Raw genomic sequence first — 20,243 nt, forward strand, 5'->3', positions numbered from 1 at the left:
GCATTGCATTTGCATTTTGTGTAGTTTTTGTGTATATATTTATCATGTACTGAATGGGAACAAAAGTTAAAACCTGTGCTACTTTGTAGAAAATATAGGTCAAAAAATCTAGCATTAAGTCTGATCCAGTTTATAAGAATATGAGAACACCTGCATGAAAATTTTGAAAACAGTTATTAAATGTGTTCAAATAAATATTCAACACTATTTAAGAAAGAGTAAAATATTATAGAAGTAATAAGTAGGTCTTCTGGGATAGAAAATATATATTATTATTAGTTTTGTTTTATTTTGAATCATTACATACTTTTAATTTAATTATAGAGTCCACAAATCATTTTAGTGTGTCTGGTACTTGAATATTAATGTTATTAATCAAAACATTTTTCTTTGTTTTGTGGTAGTCGAGATACAACTGTGAGAGTATGGGATGCAACCAAAGGTGAAGAATTGAGTAATCTCAGAGGTCATACCAGTTCCGTAACTGGAGTACTTCTCCTGTGTCAACAGTCAAGTGCAGCTTTGGCTGTAAGATTAGACTGTCCAAGTTTTCAGCAACTGGCTGTCAGCTGTGCTTTAGATTGTTACATAATAGTGTGGTCAATTCCTAATGGTATGTAACTCTACTATTGTTTTCTAGCACTGTAGTTCATGTTGGTGTTTACATAAGAATGAGTATAAATGTATCTGCCATTTAAACCATTAAAGTCTGGGTTTCTATAGGTCTTGTTATTATTTTGAGTTATATATTTTTAGTGAAGGTACATAACTTTCAGAATAAGGACCATTGTTGTATTTATCTTATCAGTTTAAAGCACTTTCTCAGTTTTATAGAATTGTGAACTTTAGAAACTTTAATCCAAAAAACCATTATTTAAAGACAGATACTCATATTTTACTGATTACACTGCATAAAAATTTTTTTGAAAAGTTTTGCTTCCTGAAAAGTTTTTGCTAATTGTGACAGGTACAAATATAGTTTTGGTTTTGCTTCGTCACATAGGAACTCTGAGAAGTAAACAGTTAACTGTTTACTGGCGATAACGTATTTAATTGCGTTTATGTTTCTAATACACTATTAAGTTCAACATAATTAAAAGTGTTTTGCTCCTGATTTTTGTTTGTATTCAATGTCCAGTGCATCACGTTGCAGTTTCAGCAAGCATTGACGGATTCCAGTTGCCCTGATATTGTTTTTCGATTGTAGCAAAACTGAAGATTTCAAAGAAACGGAACGTGATGGGCAAATTTGGATGTGATTTTCGTTATCAGCAGGCAAACATCTATAAGGAACACCCAACAGTGTTCAAGAAGCAAAACCTTTGTTGTGCAGTGTTATTTTTTTAAAATATGTTCCTTTGTAAGCACTGATTGACATTTTCAATGATTCATACTTATACAGTTAGAAAGGAAAAATTGTGAGGGTTATGAAAGTTAAGAAAATAGGTGATTTCATCAGAGTTTAATTTCAAATTTTTTAGAAAATTTAAATTAAAAGTAGTAAAGACAGAGCAATCACAAATATAAAAAAATATTTTAACTAAAGTGTCTTCAAAACAAAAGACTTACAGCTTAAAGGTGTGTTAATGGAAGGAATGTGACTGAACAAACGTGATTAAGTATCTTCACAATATTATTGTCAGTTGTAACCTAGGTGATGAACATGAATGATGACCACATGTATCATTAATCTGTCATATAAGTAATACACACTTACTATGTAGTGAATCTACTGTCGTTTTGGAAATATTTAAGTAGTTTTTTATATAGGTTTTTAAAAAAGAAAGGACTTAAGACAAAACTTCAAATCATGGCATTCTTTATAATATTAATTTCATTCACATACAGTGTTAGTAAAGGTCTTTGATTAAATTTTGAATGTAACATAGTGACGTGCATAAAAAGGTGTTTAATGATGTCCCTGTTGGAAAAAGATTAACACTTGTTTTATGAACAAATGTTTAAAGCTATGCATGTATGTACGTATGTGTGTGTATATATATGTGTATATAATTTGTTATTTTAACTCAAAAACAAGCCGAAACTAAAACAAATTAAACAAAAAATGCTGCATCAACTGAAAAGATCCCAAGGTACAAGCTACAATGTGGGATTATAAAATGTACCCTAGGTTTTGGAGATGACTGGAGAAGTAGGATCCACATAGTGGTGGGGATACACCATCTATTAGTCTTAACCTCCATTCACCTGTCTTACGTAAGAAATAAAAATAGCAATAGATACAGAATTTCAAAAAGAAATTAGGAGAGCAAGATGTGGGTGCTCAAGCCTACAACAGCCCAAGCAACCTGTATCTTTTCCTTTATTTTAATTAAAGTATTTAAAAAATTGAAGCATTTTTCGTATTCTGTTTTTACAGTAAATTTTATTGCACTAATTACTAAATTCATCTTCTTGTTGAAATTTGTTAATGTATCAACATACTAGGAACATGTCATCAACATATCTCATTCTTGCAATTGGTTTAATCACACCTGTGCATAGCAACTTTGATTCAAATTCAGACATAAACAACTGAAGTCAGAAAACTTAATTCAGTTTTCTGGATTACATAAGATTACTTAACTAACTGTGGATTTGAACCTTGCATGTTTTGATGTGTGTCTGAAATTTATAAAATGCACTACATTTTATGTAGTTAAAGAAAATAAAGTAGAAACAAGCTTGATATACTGGGTACTTTACATTTATTAAAACAAGTTATTCTGTGGAATGTAAATTGCCCAAATATTTGTATTTTTCATTAATGTCAGGTGTAATTTAATTCTACTAAACAACCAATTGTTATTGGAAAAGCAACAGCATAGCTAGGCACATGCATTAACAGCACATGTGTGTATACATTAACAGCATGTGTATGTATAGTTTTTCTTTCTGTGCTTGTTGTAATTCCCATGACTTTTTCTCACATTTACTTTGTAATGAGAATTATAATCATAACAGCAATAACTATATGCAAGTTTTTGTTGATACCATTGACCAATCATTTAACTTGTACTTTTAGTTTTTAAAAGTCTTTCTATTCATCTGGAAATGAAGTGTACAGTAACATTATCTTTTGTGATGATTTCCTCTTCAGGTCAGTTGCTAAAATCGGTTTATACCTATAATGGTATAACAGCTGTGGGTTTTACTGAGAATGATGAGCTATTTGTGACTGGAACAGGTGAGGACTTGATGCTGTATTTGCAAGATTTTAAGAGTTTGTAAACAAGCATAACCATAGTACTGAATGAGAAACATTTCTCATAGTGATACTAACTGGAAATATTTCATATTTGTGTGAACCACTAGACAAATTGTTTTATCTTTCATATATGTAGTGTGTCATGTTCCTTCAATAGTTATAATTTCATTTACTAGTTTACAAGTTATGCAATATGAATGAGTGTGATGACAAGTTGTCTATATGTTGATGTTCTGTTTTATTTGATATTGCAAATGCTTACAGCATACATATTATTTTGTGAAAATGTATTAAGTGAAAAGTATTATATAAAATGAAAACAGTAAAAACATTTTTTTGTTGTTTTATGAAAATGATGACAATACAAGTGTTAAATAGTTGGGTAAAAGCTGAGAGCAAGATCTATGTAAACGACTGGGTTCAGCAGAACTGAATATTTACAAGTTAATTTTGTACAGTCATGTATAGTGAGGGTGTCACTGTTTGAAAATTTCCTGATTGTTTCTAATTAACTTGAACTAACTTATTACCAGAGTTAACTCTCTTGCTACAACAATTATCAACCTACTAAGGATGGCAGATTGTATGTCTTAAGGTATTAGAAAATATGAACATTACACTATTTAAGAGTAAAAACCATTTAAAGTTCCTCAATAGATGTTGTACTTATAACATGATACCTAATAGACTAAAAATCTCTTTTTATATTGTGAACAAGCACATCTCCACTATCTTATAACATTCAGAAGAAGTAATTCTTTGTGCAGTAATATCTTCAAACAGGGAGAAAAAGTTTTTTTCAGGGTCAGCAACAAAATGTAAATGTCACAATCAAGTCCATAATTACTGTTCACTGTTACACAAAGATATCGTGAGAATTATTGGAATCTGTGCTGATTAGAATATCACAAGGTCAAACATTGTTATTGTTATCTAAATGTGATAGGGACCAGAGAATAGAGATAAGTAAACATATGGCAGTAAACTTAAGTCTTATGATAATTAAATAACTGTACTATCTCTTGGACTTAATTTAGTCCATACCCTAAAACAAGTACCCTATGCTGACATCATTACTTCCACTAAAAAAAAAAAAAAGTCTCTAATACAGTCAGAACTCACAACTGCTAGTGAATTGTGTTTCCAAGTTCAAGAAGTCCAAAAATCATTTACAATTAAACCTCAAGACAACCAAACTAAAGAAGAGCACCAAGCTATCAGTATCTTAAAGACAGAGACACTGTTATATTACCTGTCTGTAAGGGAAATGTTATAGTTCTCTTAAACCAAGATTATTATGAGTAAAAAACAGAAGAATTGTTAATGGATGCAATTTACCAAAAACTATCTTAGGATCCAACCCAATATAAAAAAAAGCTAAATAAACGATTTTGGAATATTACAAATAAAAATGAAATAAACATGACCCTGCAAAAAGATTATCTGTGCATCATTCAGTCTCCCCACAGCTTTGTAGTTTGTCCAAGATATATAAACCTGATGTACCCATGCAACCTATTGTATCTTATATAGGATCTACAACTTACAAAACAGCCAAATTTATTTCAAGCATGTTGAAACCTCTAACAATAGACCTAGCTTATTCAGTTAGACACTCAGGAAAATTCATTAACCACATTTCTGACTAAATAATATCCAAAGCCAATATCATGGCCAGCCTTGACATAGTTTCACTTTTCACCACGATACCTGCTAAAGACACCATGGAAATAATACACAGGGATTAAGTGATGACATCTCACTTTCAACCAGAATGTCCATCAGCATTTGAAACATCATGATCTTACTGCACATCTGTCTTGATATAAGTTACTTTCATTGGAATGACCAGTTTTATAAGATGTTAGACATTACTCTCTTAGGTTCACCTTTATCATCTCTATTAGCAAAAATATTCATGCACATTTTGATCACACCATTTTAACACCATATCTTCATCAACCTTGTATGTGGGTAAGACATGTTGAAAATACATTTATTTTATAGACCCGTAGAGAGGAAGAAATCAAATCCTTTCATACTTATCTAAACAACAAATTTGTTATCATACAATTTTCCACAGAACTTGAAGTCAGTAACCTTTTTGCATTCCTTTATGTTTTGGTTCACATGGATACAAGTTTGGAGAAGTTCAACACTACTGTTTAATAGGAGAAGACTCAAGCAAATAAATGAACTGAATATCTTCTCATGCCATACAACATCTGTCAAAACTGGAGTTACCAAAACACAAAAATCTAAAGCTTCAAGTATGTGCTCCTCATTTTACTTAGATGAACTTCAAGATCTTGAAAAGATTTTCAGGAATAACGTTTGTCAAAATAAAATGATACAACTTGTGTTATATGGTTCATACTTCTAACTACCAATGAATCGCATTGAGAAGAAAAAGACATTTCTTCCTTATGTACCAGGCCCAGGAGAAAAATGTGGTATAATAAGAAATAAATTTAACCATGCTATAACAACATCACCTATAGCTTTTCATGCTCAGGAAAATAACCATATAATAGACCTAAGACATCCAAATATAATAGAGTAGAAATCACTCATCACAGACAGTTTCAAGGAAGCCATTACCATCCAAGCCCAAGGTAGTTGGTATCAACAAAACAACAGCCAATGAGTACTCAGTTCTGCATGGCCTCCACTAATAAAAACATAAATAATGCTATTTTTGTGATTTCAGTGCAAAATTAAAACTTTAATTTTACAATGTATTATTTAAAGTTGAAAAATTTCTTTCTTTTTTTTATCTCTGTATAAAACCCATAATTGTGTTTTTCTTATGTTTTTTATCTCATAGCAGTCGATGTATATTGTATATTCATCATAATTCTACACATTTAATAGCTTTTAATATCTGATATTAGTTATTGTTATGACTGTTACTATTTTAAAGCAGTATTCCACAGTTTAATGACTTTTTATTGCTCAGTATATTGTTATCTGATGAAGGCTCCTGTAAGAGGGTCGAAAACTCATAAACAAAGAAAAGTACTTTAATGTAAAGAAGAGTCTGTGTATAATTCTATATAATACATCATTTGATAGATTCAGACTAGCTTTATTTAGTTATAAATGATGTAATATTAAACATCAGAAATAAGTATTGGCAATTTGTGAAAGAGAGGATGTTACAGACAGGCATGGCAAGAAGGATCCAATTTTTGATTTATTGGCCCTGTAACCAAATATATTGAAGGAAATAACAATTATGCTTTGTATAAGAGATGATAATATTATAATGAGTAATTTACATTAGATTCTGTACTTCTTGGAGGGGTGGTATATAAATTAGGGAAGAGTGAATACCTGGAGAATAAGTATCCCAATTCTCATACTAGGCTGAGATTGAGCCTTTTTAAGAATATTTCTTTAAGAAATTAAAACTTATAAGTTATATGATATTAAATTTTGATTCAGTAACTACAACTTTATGTGAAGTTTATTCTTATAACTTGAAAATAAACTAGTTCAAGTAAGTTTAGAATGTAACTAAAGATTTGTGACATGCACACATTGACCTCCCTATAGTAAAGGGTTAACTGTTTTAACGTAAAGAGTATACAAAGTATAAGAAATATTGATGTCACATTGTAGAGCTGACACAGGTCACAGGATTAAGTAATTCCACATGTTTCTTTGTGTTGAATTTTATTTACTAACTGGTGCATTAAAAGTCAAATAGGATATAAATCAGTCCTTTATTTCAGGACAGAATACATTAAATAATTCATGCAAACTGACAGCTAAGATTACTGCTGCAGCTCATTATGTTTATAATCAGATAGAAAGATATAGTGTTTATGTGTTTCCTTGTGTGCTGTAAATCTTCTAAAGTTCTAAACATTTGTATCCAGTTTTTGTTGCATGTGGTATGGGCAAATAAACACACAATGACAACAACAGAATTTTGAAGCATGACATGTGGCGATATAAGTAAAATTTTGTATAAAATGAAACAAGAAACAATGACTTTGAATAGTGGTTAGGGAACTTTGAACCAACATGGACCTCAAAACCAACTGTCACTAATTATCCGAGCAATTATGATGCCTCAAATACCTTGCTCATGTCAGTATTTGAAAATTATATGTGAAATGTATAATGGTTAAAAAACGACATAGAGAAACACGTAATTTTTGTTTCTATAAGAATATTTTTGAATAACTAAATTTTATGAAGCTTCTTTACAAATAGAATGTTTCTATATGATTATATAGAAACATGTAATTTTTGTTTCTATAAGAATATTTTTGTATAACTAACTTATATGAAGCTTCACCATAAGAAGGTTTCTATATGATTAAAAACAGAGAGTGTTCAGAAATACTAGTAACTACCAATGAAAAACTATTTTGTTTGCTACTGTATTTACTGAAAAAAGAAATGCTTTATTCAAAACTATCAGTTATAAAGGTTATGAGCTTTAAATTAAATGTAGTTAAAAGATTCTTACTGTTGGTAACATATTTTAACAGACAAGATTTCTGTTACCTTGGTGACTCTTAAATGCAGTACTTGGTTTTAGGGGTAGCAGGATTGGTTTTTAGAAATTTCATATAAATCTGTGAATGAACTTAATGCATTCATCAAATTTTAGATATTTTATCCATTAGACTGACTCTGTATTGGAGAAGAAATGTTATTTATAATTTTAAATATATTTCATGTATCTAAATGAAATGCTGAAAGCTTTTAGAAAAATATGAAATTTTTTTGCACACAAAATAATCAGATGTGTTACAAAAGTATTTATACATGAAGTACTTCTGTGAATCAACTCTATCAATGTGACTCAGACTCTGATAAGTCAAAGTGCAAATTGATGTTCATGTGAAGAATACAATTACTTTATCCATTGTACAGTTTGCATACTACATTTGCATAACATCTAGGACCTCCAAAATGCATACCTACAGTATTCGGTATTCCTCTGTGTTGTATCTGGTATTTACTCTCCTTCCTTGAACTGTTGTTAAATCAGCAATGTCGAGTTAAACAGATAGTTGATAATTCTGATGTCAGGTACATAAGAGCATGTTACGTGAATTCTGTAATAAATCATGGTGTCTGTACTTTGATCTCCATCTGTATGTGTACAGTTAATATCTTAGGGAATTTACTGATGTTTTTTCCCTCTTGGTTGTTTGTTTTTCAGTTTAACATCAGAGAGTAATTGTGCAAGGGTTATGTGATCTGTATATCATTTTCTTATTTTAAAAGGCATTTTGTGTCTTAGAGAGTGCTCGTTTACGTGTAAAACAAGCTTTTTCTTCACCATAGACGTGTTGTATTTGTCTGTTGTTTGGTAACACTTGTTAGCAGTATCAAGTTATGTGTGAACAGTATTTATTCTTTACATTTTACCTGTTTTGTATGCTTACCTCCTTTGTCTTATTTACTTTAGTTACATTGAATAAGCTAATGCATTCATTCAGACATGACTCAATCTATTTTTTTAAGTTGTTTTAACAGTGGTTAAAAGCTTCAAAACTTTTAGAAAGGCACATATTTATTGCCTTAGTTTTGGAAAGACCTCTAATATTGATTTCTGGTAAAAATAGACAGTTGATATAAAACTAAATATCCTTACATGGAAACAATCTCCACCTTACATTGCATGGTGATTCATAAAATCCAAATCTCTGAATAAACACCATACTGCCTTCTTCCATGTATAGTAGTTAATTGTTAATTCAACAGTTAAGAAATACACATAAATGCTTAAAATTCAATTCATTCAAACTGTTTGGACTTCAGAAAAATGTTCAAGATTAAGCAAATGTTCTTGTTATTGTTATGATAGAACATTTACAATAACAAGTGTCATTTCACAATTATCAAAATAAACAGTTAGCTTTGTGAAATTTTTTGTGAGAAAAATTGTGATCAACGTTTATGTAATATTATTCTGAATATAGATTCTGCTTTATCATAATGTTTTGATGCAGCACTTTCTTTCATGTTTAGTTGAATTAATGTAGTTTGAAAGTTTATCTCTTTGGTTTTTTAATAAAAGTATCTGTATGAAATACAAAATCTTTATATATTTCAATATTTTTTACAATTATTTAATCCACAACAAGAAGCAAGATCTTCGTATGATTTGAAAATGTTCAACAAATATACTATAAAGTTTATTCAGAATTCATAGTAATGTTTCATCACTTTACTTTTTTACAGATGGTGGTAAAGTTGAACTCTGGGATGTTGTTAGTGGAGAAGTCCAACATTCTATTCACGGTCATGAGGAAAATGTCACTTCTATTGCAGTGAGTGTCTGGATATAAAATAATTTAGGTTTCGTTCAGTCATCCTCAGAAGATGAAATTGTGTGTAATTTTGTAACACTATAACTCTAAATTTCCCAGTTTTATATGCTTTATCTCAAACATAGAATGCTAAAAATTAAATATCTGGCCACATGTTCACATGAATTTTGTAAATAAAATTAATAATCATTTTCAAAATGATGACATTAAGTGTAATGAACTGAAGTTAATAAGTGATGTTACGTTTTTCACATTGTATGTTAACATAAATATACAGAGGGTTAATTGTACTTTATAAATTGATCTCTATGTGCTAATGCAGTGGGATTTTGCCATAGGTGCAAACTGTTACCTGCATGAGTGGCATGTTTGGTTTACAGCAAAATCTGGGCCATTCAACATTGCATCACCTCCACTGCTAGTCTTATTTCTGAGGATACTTGTCACAACCCATTTTAAAAATGGTCATGTATGTGTGTGTGTATGTATATATATATATTAGGGTGCATCAAAAAACAAAAAGTTGTGACACTCAGTCGCTCGCTTATAATTTGATTCCATTCAATGAAAAAAATATGCTAGCGTAAAAATCAATCCAATACATTAATATTTAGGGGTTGCGCAATGCGCACAAAATAACAATGTGCTTCCGGAACCAAACGAAAAGTTAGCATTAGTGAAAGGCTAGCTTCGGCTTTAGACAGAACCCAGATCAGTGACCAAAAAAGCTGCGCAAATTTTGCTTCCTTTTGCAGCTCATATTGGACATAGTATCGAGGATCTTGCCATTAGCCCAAGTTCCATAAGGAGGAAACGAATTACTAACCATACTCTTCTAGCAGCTGAATTGAAGGAAAGTTTTTCTCCAAACGTTCCTTTGACATTACATTGGGATGGTAAGCTGATGCCTGACTTGGTTGGCAGAGAGAAGATCGAACGTTTGGCAATTTTAGTTTCAGGTGAAGGTGTAGAGAAGATTCTTTCAGTGCCCAAGATTGATAGTGGGGATGTAAATTCAGTAGCTTCTGAGATCCGATCAGTTTTAGTAGAATGGAATGTAAAAGACAGAATAAATCGCTTTGCTTTGACACCAAGGTGACCAATACAGGATCCAAATCTGGCGTCTGTCTGAGAATTGAAATGTTACTTGAACGTGAGCTCTTGCACCTTGCCTGTAGACATCACATTTTGAAGATTCTTCTGAGCGCTGTATTCTCTACTCTCGTGATAGACATCAAAAAGTCCAGATATTACTTTGTTTTTAAACTTTAGAGATTGTTGGCCTAAAATTAATAAAACTAAGTACATAACAGCAGTAGAAGCAATGCCACTCGAATACAGCCTTGGAAGGATGATATTATTCAATTTTGTCAGAATCTCCTTCAATCTCATCAACCACGGACGATTATAAAGAGCTCTTGGAATTAGCTGTCATTTTCTTGGATCTCTTCCACACGGACGTTCTTCAGTTTCTTTCCGTACTTCTGGTGCTGTACATCGTGCACGATGGATGGCTCTAGCAATATATTCTCTAAAAAAAATTTGGATGTTCCAAGAGGAGTTTGGTAGACTGCAACCACGGCCTGCTTCATCTCCTGTTTCATTTGGACGCACATTTCTGCAGCAAACTTGGCGATTTGTGTGTCTTTATAACTAAACATTACTTGCTCTCATGGTTTACAGCTAAGGATGCTTCCGTGGCAGCTCAAAGGGACCTTACACTACTCAAGGAACTTGCATTGCATGAAAATCATATGATTAAGGAAGTTGGTACAAAGGCAATGAATCGGCATTTATGGTATTTATCTGAGGTTGCAGTTGGGCTTGCGCTCTTTGATGACGGTGTAACGAATAGCGACAAACTCAAGATGGTCTCAAATATGAATACCGTGAAAGGATCTCCTTGGCCAACTCCACGTTTAACAGTTGATGCTGCAAGCAATGCTGTTTCCAGAAAACTTCCAGATTTTTTTACCTCGGCAACGAAAAAAATTTCTACCATCTGGATATTAGTAGCGCATTTTTATCATTACCACCGAAAGAGTGGAGTGCCTCTGAAGAGTACAAACAAGGAAAGGACAGAGTAAATAAACTTTTTGTGACAAATGACACAGCTGAAAGAGGAGTAGCTTTAATTCAACAGTTTATGGCAAAGGGCTGCACCAAGAACAAAGATCAATTTCAGTATATGATTCAGGTGGCAGAAGAACATCGGCGAACATAATGCGAAGGGGGCAGGCAAGATAAAACTTTAATGAAATAAATTTTTCTTTCAAGTTTTTATGTTTTTGCTAATTGTATAATCAATAAATATTAAATAATTTCTTTAAATAATTTAATTACCATTAACAATATAATGTAGGGTAAATTTAAGGAAAATAGTGAACTTTGCGAGGGATGCGCGACCCCTAAATACTTAGTGATTGAAATGAAACTTTGTCTATGTTATTTTCTCATGCAGTGGCACAACTGAGCAAAAAAATTGGGACATTTTAATTTTATCCTTTATCCTTTATCTGCTGATGCACCCTAATATATATATATATATTGAAAAACTATGTTTATCCAATAGAAAGTATTTTGAAGAGAGTCTCGATCGTCCTTTATGGAAGTGGAGAAACCTGTACATTTCAAACTACTGCTGCCCAGTTACAGTAGAGAACCTCTAACTACCAAATTTCATTGCAGTGAAACTTGGAATATCTTCTAGTATTTAGAAAATAATAACAAAAAAAATATTTTGAAGTTGATGATGAAAGTTCTTAAACTTTGAGCCACACCTCAGAGTCATGCACTAGCTGATTTCATGACAAAAACCTATGTGCCTGTGATATCATAGTGGATCTCTAATGATATTTTGTGCCCATGGACCGTTTTAGATTTCCACGATCACACTTTTGCAGTGGAGGTTCTGTGAAAAGTAACATGTTTGATCTCAGAAGTTTGTTGCAATGGAAAGTTAGAATATTTGGAAATAACATTTGTTTTAAGTACAATTAATCCTTATTGTGCATGTTTTTTATTTCAAATTGCCAGTAATAATTGATTTAAAATGTTCAGGTTCTTTGTGCACTATTTTTGCGTATTATGTACTTGTGATAGTGTAATGTAAAGGATTATAGTATATGATATTATTTATTCCATGTTTATTTTTCTGTAAGTAATAAAAGTAATAATAAATTCTCTACTGATTCTTGTGAGACATTTTTTTTATTTCAGTTGTTATTATTCTTTTGCAGTGTGGTCATCTTAAAGAAACAGCTTTTCACTTGTATAATAAAATGTATTATTAGGTAGCATCCTATACCTTGAGGCCCAAACTTTATCATATTCATTTCTATTTGTGTGTTATTTTCAGACAGATGGTGCTAACCAAGTGTTTACAACATCAGTAGATGGTGTATTGAAGGTGTGGAATGTAAAATTGAGACACCTTCAGCTATTATATGCCCTAGAAGAAGAGTCATCTCGAGCTTTAACTCGACCCTTACGCCACAGTCTAAAGACTGTAGTTTCCTATTTAGACAAGCTATACCTGGGAGATGACAGTGTTAGCATTAAGATTCTAGACTGGAGGAATGGTATGGAATCATAAATTGTATGTATATTTAAAATTTAATATTCATTTAATCTTTGTGGAGAAAAAGTCACACATATTAGTATTAGTGATTTCCTATTTATTTTGACTTTTCTTTTCTTTTTTTTATTAAAAAAATAGCATTTTTTACCAAAAATATTTTCGCTTTTGGTGCTTTTAACAAACTGAATATTTTTGTGGACTTACTGTGCTAAAATTTGGTGTTCACTTTCTTGTGGTGAACAAAGTGCAGATAGCTAATTGGGTAGCTTTCCTTTAAGAAAAACATCAAAATAAATTTGTTCTTCGATATTCTTCAGTGTTTAAAAAAATTGCGAATACATCAGTTTTACTTAATATGATATTATAAAGAATTCTAAGTTGTTTTAACTTAATCTAAAATGAATTTGGTAGAAGAGGTTGAGCATAGTTAATATGTGATGATTTTACCAAGCACTAAGATATTGTCTCTCCATTGTCTTTCAGGTAGAATGGATCGTTTGAGGAACAGTGTTCAACAACATGGTTCTACTGATGCTCTCTGTGTAACAGGAAACCTGCTTCTGGCATCCAGCTATAATTTGGATATGGGCACATCTTCAATCAACCGTAAGTTAGAAAAGTAGTAGTAGATAAATTTATTAGTTTGCAAACAACAACACAGTACTTACAAAACAAGCACTGCCCCATTGTAAGTGCCCTGACACATAATTTTGTCCATATCCATACATCCTGGTGGTAGACAGTTTCAATGACCTTTGTGTATATCTGGATCAATAGGTTGTGCATACTGTCCTGTAAGATGTGTTCTGGAATGTGGGCTACTCGGCTAGGCCCTAACAAAGTGGATGTTCTATTGAGCAGTAAATGAAATATATTTAGTACTTATATAATAAATTTTGTTTTCATCAAGATTTTGAACTTTTACAATTCAGGTTGGCATCAAATACAATAACCCTAATTCAAAAAGCGTTTTTTATTTTTTTTTAGAAATTGAGTTATACAAGTATGAAATATTTCTATGCATACGGAATAAAATGCCCTAAAACTTGTATAATATATCTTGCTCTCTGTAATAGAAATAGCTTAAAATAATTCTTGTAGGTCAAGCAGAGCTACAATAGTGATATTCAAATAACATGATACCAAACGTTCAAAACTGCTTAGTACAAGGCCTTTAGATTCCATAGCTGTCAGTTAATTGAAATCTTTGCCTTCTGATGGTTACAAATAATACAATAGCACACACCTGAGAGGATTTATAACAAGTTTTGAAATAAGAATGGTCTGTGGAGATGCATAACATGTGGCCTTTATGTTATTGCTTATATTTCCATAAAGCAAAAGTGTTTCTTGCTACATATTTACAGTTTAGCTTGAGGATATACACAATGTGAGAAATTTCACTGAAACTTACAATGCCTTAGAGTGGTAGCTAAAATAAATAGTTTTTGAGTGAAAAACTATAAAATGTGATAAAGAAAGTGAAGTTGACCCCCCCTTCATTAACTCCCCTAGCTACGTTCTTGAGAACTGCAATTACTGGGGAGCCAATTCCCCATTATCATTCATTAGTTTGATGGTCTAGTTTGGAGTTGAACTTCAACAGCATAATTAAATGTCCTGCATATAACAAAAGGTAATTTATATTACACAGTATAATGCTTCCTCTTCTTTCTTTGTAAAACTGAGTTATTCATGATTGTTTGCTTCTTTTTTCAATTTATAAAATTCCTTGTACCCTGATAGAGCTGCCTCAATTTGTATCTTCAGGTAACAGCTCCACTCAGGGTCAGAGACATTCTTGACAAAGAGTTCAAGATCTTTGTTGTTTTTTAAAAAGAAACCCAGCATGTTCTTGCATGTCAACTCATCAACTGAGTTGTGGCAGTTGTTACATTGTATTTTGTAAATAATGTTGGTATTGTGTTTGTTAGTGTAGTTTTTCCATAGTATGGACTTTAGTTTTGTACTTGATTTTTGAATAAATTTGGTGTTTGCTGGAATTTTATGTTTTATTATTAATTTTTTTAATGTTTATTTTTTCACTGATCTCAGGAATTTATGGTATGAAGCAGTGTAAAGTTTTGTACTTCATTGTGTCTTGGGATTTATTATCACTTGTTTGTTGTTGATCTAGGTGTGTGTGTAATTTGTTCAACAGTTTTTTCAGGAAATTTGTTGACGTTGATGAAGTATTGTTTTATTTTTGTTGATTCATCATTAATTTTATCAGGTGAACATAGTTTTATGGCTGTGTTTATTTGGTTTCTTAGTATGTTGAGTTTTTGTTTTGTGTTATGTGATGAGTCCCAGAGAATGTATAATCCAGTATGGGTGATTTTTTCTGTGGATTTCTGTTTTGAATTCCATATCAGTTCTAGTGATTTGAGGTTAAATGCTATTTGGTTAGTTTTTCCTGTTTACAGGTGAACTTAATGTTGGGGTGTATTGAGTTAATGTGATTGAAAAACTAAGCAAGTGTTCTGTAGATGTGAATCCAGCAATTGTATCATCAACATACATGTACCAGTATAGTGGTGGGTGTAAGGCTGAATTGATTGCTTGTGATTCAATCTATGTCATAAAAATGTTGGCTAAAACTAGTGATGCAGGATTCCCCATACTTAGGCCATTTATTCGTGAGTAGTTTTGGTTTTTGAACATAAAGTTAGTTTTGGTGGTAGTGAATTCTATAAGGGTTGCTAATTGGTTGCTAGGAATGTGTTTCAATGGGTTGGAATCTTGGATATAAAGTTCTAAAGCTACCTTATAGGATTCAGTTGTTGGAACTTCTGTGAAGAGGAAGATTACATCAAAACTGGCCATTAAGGCTTTATGGTTTAGCTGATTAATAATAGATTTAAAGTTTAAATTAAAAGAGTCTTTGAAAAAGGAGCCAGCTGATATTACATGTTTAGAAAATATCCATGCTATGTATTTACCAAGGCTGTAGTTAAATGATTCATAGGTCGACATTATGGGTGGTAGTGAACAGTTGGGTTTGTGAGGTTTGGGAGTGCCATATGGTTGTGGTGTATGTGAATCAGTCCTGCATAGGTAAGAATAAAGGTTTTCTGAGATTTTGTTGGTTTGTAGTATTTTGTGCAATTGGTTTTCGTGTGTTTTGTTGTATTTGTGTGTATTAGTTTAAATTTGTTTGTACCTGATAAGATGTTCATTTCTTTTATGTATTCATTTGCGTTCATTATAACTATAGCATTGCCTTTATCTAGTTTTAGAATTTTGATGTTTTTGTCTTGTTTTAGGTTGTTTATAGAAGTAATATCTTTTTGTGTGAGGTTATATTTTTAGTTTTCTTTCCTGGGAAATTATATTGATAGTTTTGTGTGAAAATTCTTTGAAAAAGTTGTTTAAGATACTGGTTTGGGGTGTTTGGGGAAATAGATATTTTCAGTTCTACCTGGAAAGACAGGTTATTGATGTAATTGTTGTCAAAGTTGTCTTCTTTCTGGTGGTTGCTGAAAACACCAACAAAACAGTGGAAGTTATGTAAATGAATAATTAATGAAAGGTTATTGTAAGATGTTAAAAGTTACTTCCCTTAAATGTAATTGTAAGAAATGCAAAATTGCCCATAAAAACTGCAAAACCTGAAACGTTAAACTGCAACTTTTCTTGTATCTCCACATGGATCCAACAAAACTTCATACTAAATTTAGTGTGGATCCATCATAGAGGGTGAAGTAGTGGTGACAAACACATAGTAAATTTGGAATGATAGTAAACATTAATTCTCAAATACTACAATAGATTAACCCTTTACACTTTTGGACACATTAATAACAAACATATTTGCAGGTCAAACCATCCTTTTCCCACCAACATTTCCTGTCCAATGTACTTTGTAGCAGTGTTTTTAGGGGTACTAACTTTTATTTTCGAACTTAAATGACAACATTTTTTGACAACTTTATTCTTATTTGCTGGGGATCTTAAGTTATGACAACTTACAAAGTTTACATAATTATATATAATGTAGAATCCATTGACTCACATTCCAGTTTTATAGTAGTAGGTAACCTAATCTGTTTGTCAAATGTTCCTGCTTTGAATTTTGTGGGTATTAGTAATTTTATGGAATATTTCTGTGCAGTGTTTCGTCTCCCTCAAGGAGAATACCTGTCTTCCTTCACATTTGAAACATCCTCAAGGATTTTGTGTTTGGCATCTACTACAAATTATGATGGAGACATTCGTATAGTTACGGGAGGGTCCAAACTACTGATGTGGGATTTTTTACCCAATAATACAAGACAAAGACAGAGAAGGTAAACAAAATTTATATTTTCTGAAGAATTTTTTTAAATAATCCACCTGCTTTGTAGTTGAGATTTATTGTATAATTAAAAGGTATATTTTGTCAACAGCTAAAATGTGGATGAAGCAATATTTACATATATTACATTTTACAGAAAACCTGTATTTGTCCAATAGTGAAACATGTGATTGACTAACTTTATCAATAGAATTAATGCCCCACCTTTTGATGAGTCATTACTACTAATTTGTTTCAAGTGTAGCCTTTAGGTTTTCTAATTGCATATATGTATTTCTTTTGAAGTCCCATGTCAGAAACTATCAAGAGCAGTTATTTTGAAAAATTATCCGAAGAAGCAGAGATTAGCCAAACTGAAGAGGAAGACACAGAATCGGAGCTCACAGATGAAGACTTAGATGTGAAAAACAGTAGTCAGTTGAAAGCATCATTGGTGTCTGGAAACAGCTGGTTGACATCTTGGTGTAACATATTATAACTGGGAAAGTGTATCAGTTACTCATCAAGTGCCTTACTTGGCAGTAAGATTGTCTCTCCATTCTCTGTAGCATATAATTAAATAAAATAAAAATGAAATGTGTTAAGTGTTTTAGAGATATATTTAACTTATACATTAAGCTGTTTTTGTTATATCAAGTTTCTTGTTGACTTTCAGTTTCGGTTGTGCTTTAATTGTAGGCTATTATGTCTGAATATGCTTTGAAAATTTGATTATTTTAATTTGTGTAAGTATTAGTGAATAAATATCTATGTTGGTGAGTAAAACAAATAAAGTGACAAATAACAACAAAAAAGTGCTTTATGTTTTTAACTAATTCTTAGTCAGTTTTTGACCAGGTTTCCTCTATAGCTCTATCAGAACCAAAAGTACTGTTTCCATAGAGTTTTTATATATGCAAACACAGGCTTCCAACACAATTATGCAAACATTCTTACATTATGGGACTTTAAAATATATCAATAGATAACTTTTACAAAAACCTTAAAAAAATACCTCTTTCAAGAACCCCCGAGAAAACTATCATACATGTTGAAAATATACCACTGAGCCTAGTAAACTCCTAGAAGCCTATAACTACCTACTACTGGGTGAATTGTGGTGATTTTAATTTAAAAGGGTTTTTTATATATAAAATTTAGATCAGTGATGTGTGTTTTTATCATCTGTTTCTATGGGACTGTTTGTGTGAACTAAACTTTATATTGATAACAGTTGAAAACAAAATGAAATTTTACCACAAAACAATAAAAAAACCTATGTAGTATGTACATTCATGGACACAGCCTGAAGAGGGCCACTTGCATGTGCAAACAAACAATTATGGCATGGTGCAGTGTCTGCATGATGTAATAACGTGTTTTCCTGGTTGCTGGGCCAAATTACACCATAGAATTAATGTGAGTTCCATTGATGATAACCAAAAACTAAACCAACAGCCTGGGTCGGAGATAGAGGTCTAGGGTATACCTAATTCTCCCAGGTCACATGACCAAAAGAACAACCTGAGATCACAGAGAGGGCTGTGTTGACGACTCTAACAAGAAGATATTAATTAGTTTGCTTCCCAACTTTAAAATTTGTGACTGCTGCTAACCACATAATTTTACTCTAAAATTAGTTGTTAACTTTGTAATAATTAATTCACGTATTAAGTACGTACATTTATATCATATTTGAATAAATAAATCTAATGTGTTGTGTTTTCATTCGAAATTATTTTTGATGTAAAAATACTTTTAATCACACGTAATAGTGTTTTTTATTCAATTCTTTCAAAAAATTAAAAGATACTCGATTTGGGTGGAAATAGGTATATCTGTGGCACAAGTACCTGGTTCAACAGTCTAATATGACCAGTGGGCCTAACATATGTGATAAACATTGAAAAATTAAAGGAACAGAGGAAAAAAACTGCAATTTATTAGATTTCTATTTCATTATTATCTCCATTAAACAACCACTTGGACACAGGTAGTACATCTAATCACACTGTCAGCATGACCATACTAGAGGCCAGCTGGTGTGTTTAACCTGCTGTTCACTCATTTTTGACATGTGCCGAGGTGATGCACAAGTGCACATAAGTTCTCCAAAGAGATGAGCACCCAATTGCTCTTACTGTTTTCACCAGTTTTAGATTGAAATTCAGCTCATTTTCTGTCTTTTTTTACATATATCCAGATTTTTGCGCCCTTCAGAAAAAGTCCCCACCCCTTTTACCACACATTTCTTTGTTGCAGACACCCTCCAAGTATGTATATCACACTTATCCACATCATATTTATATTACAAGTCCCTTGAACATTATTACATGAAATAGCTTTTGTTCAGTATTAAAACAAGAATGGTTGTTTGATGAATTTTGATGTTTTAAACTTTAGCATAAAGCTGATACTGCTCTGAATGTCCACAAATTTTATATGAAGCTCATACAGTCCTGAATAACCACAAATTTTAACCATTTCGGTGCTGAATAACAACTTTTAATGTTTGGCATGGTGCTGAATATATATGTTTGATACTTCAACTAATTACGATATCAGTACTAAAAGCATGATATCTCGGCAATAACTCAACAAAAGTCCCTGAAATATTCAGTGTTGCGCTGAGCCTTCGAGTCGACTATGGTCATCAAACACGCCGAAAGGATTAAATGAAGCTGATGCTGCCCTGAATAACAACAAATTTCAAATGAAGCAGATACTGCCATGGATAACCACAAATTTCAAATAAAGCAGATACTGTCCTGGGTAACCACAAATTTCAAATGAAGCAGATACTGCCCTGGATAACTACAAATTTTATATGAAGCTGATACAGCCCTGAATAACCACAAATTTTAAATGAAACAGACACTG

The 20,243-nt window shown here is 31.9% G+C and overlaps 1 protein-coding gene across 1 annotated transcript in view; it reads left to right on the forward strand.

The window, feature by feature from the left end:
• Positions 1–18,178, forward strand: part of LOC143231020 (uncharacterized) — a 28,207-nt gene extending 10,029 nt beyond the window's left edge. The window contains exons 5-11 of the mRNA XM_076465489.1: positions 405–613; positions 3,101–3,187; positions 9,419–9,507; positions 12,866–13,088; positions 13,571–13,693; positions 17,202–17,376; positions 17,670–18,178. Of these exons, the coding sequence (XP_076321604.1) occupies positions 405–613; positions 3,101–3,187; positions 9,419–9,507; positions 12,866–13,088; positions 13,571–13,693; positions 17,202–17,376; positions 17,670–17,862 (1,099 nt within the window). The 3' untranslated portion in view covers positions 17,863–18,178. The remainder of the gene's footprint in view (positions 1–404; positions 614–3,100; positions 3,188–9,418; positions 9,508–12,865; positions 13,089–13,570; positions 13,694–17,201; positions 17,377–17,669) is intronic.
• The last annotated feature ends 2,065 nt before the right edge of the window (positions 18,179–20,243 follow it).

This window comes from Tachypleus tridentatus, chromosome 10, assembly GCF_004210375.1.
Source record: "Tachypleus tridentatus isolate NWPU-2018 chromosome 10, ASM421037v1, whole genome shotgun sequence".
NCBI classification, from domain to species: domain Eukaryota; kingdom Metazoa; phylum Arthropoda; class Merostomata; order Xiphosura; family Limulidae; genus Tachypleus; species Tachypleus tridentatus.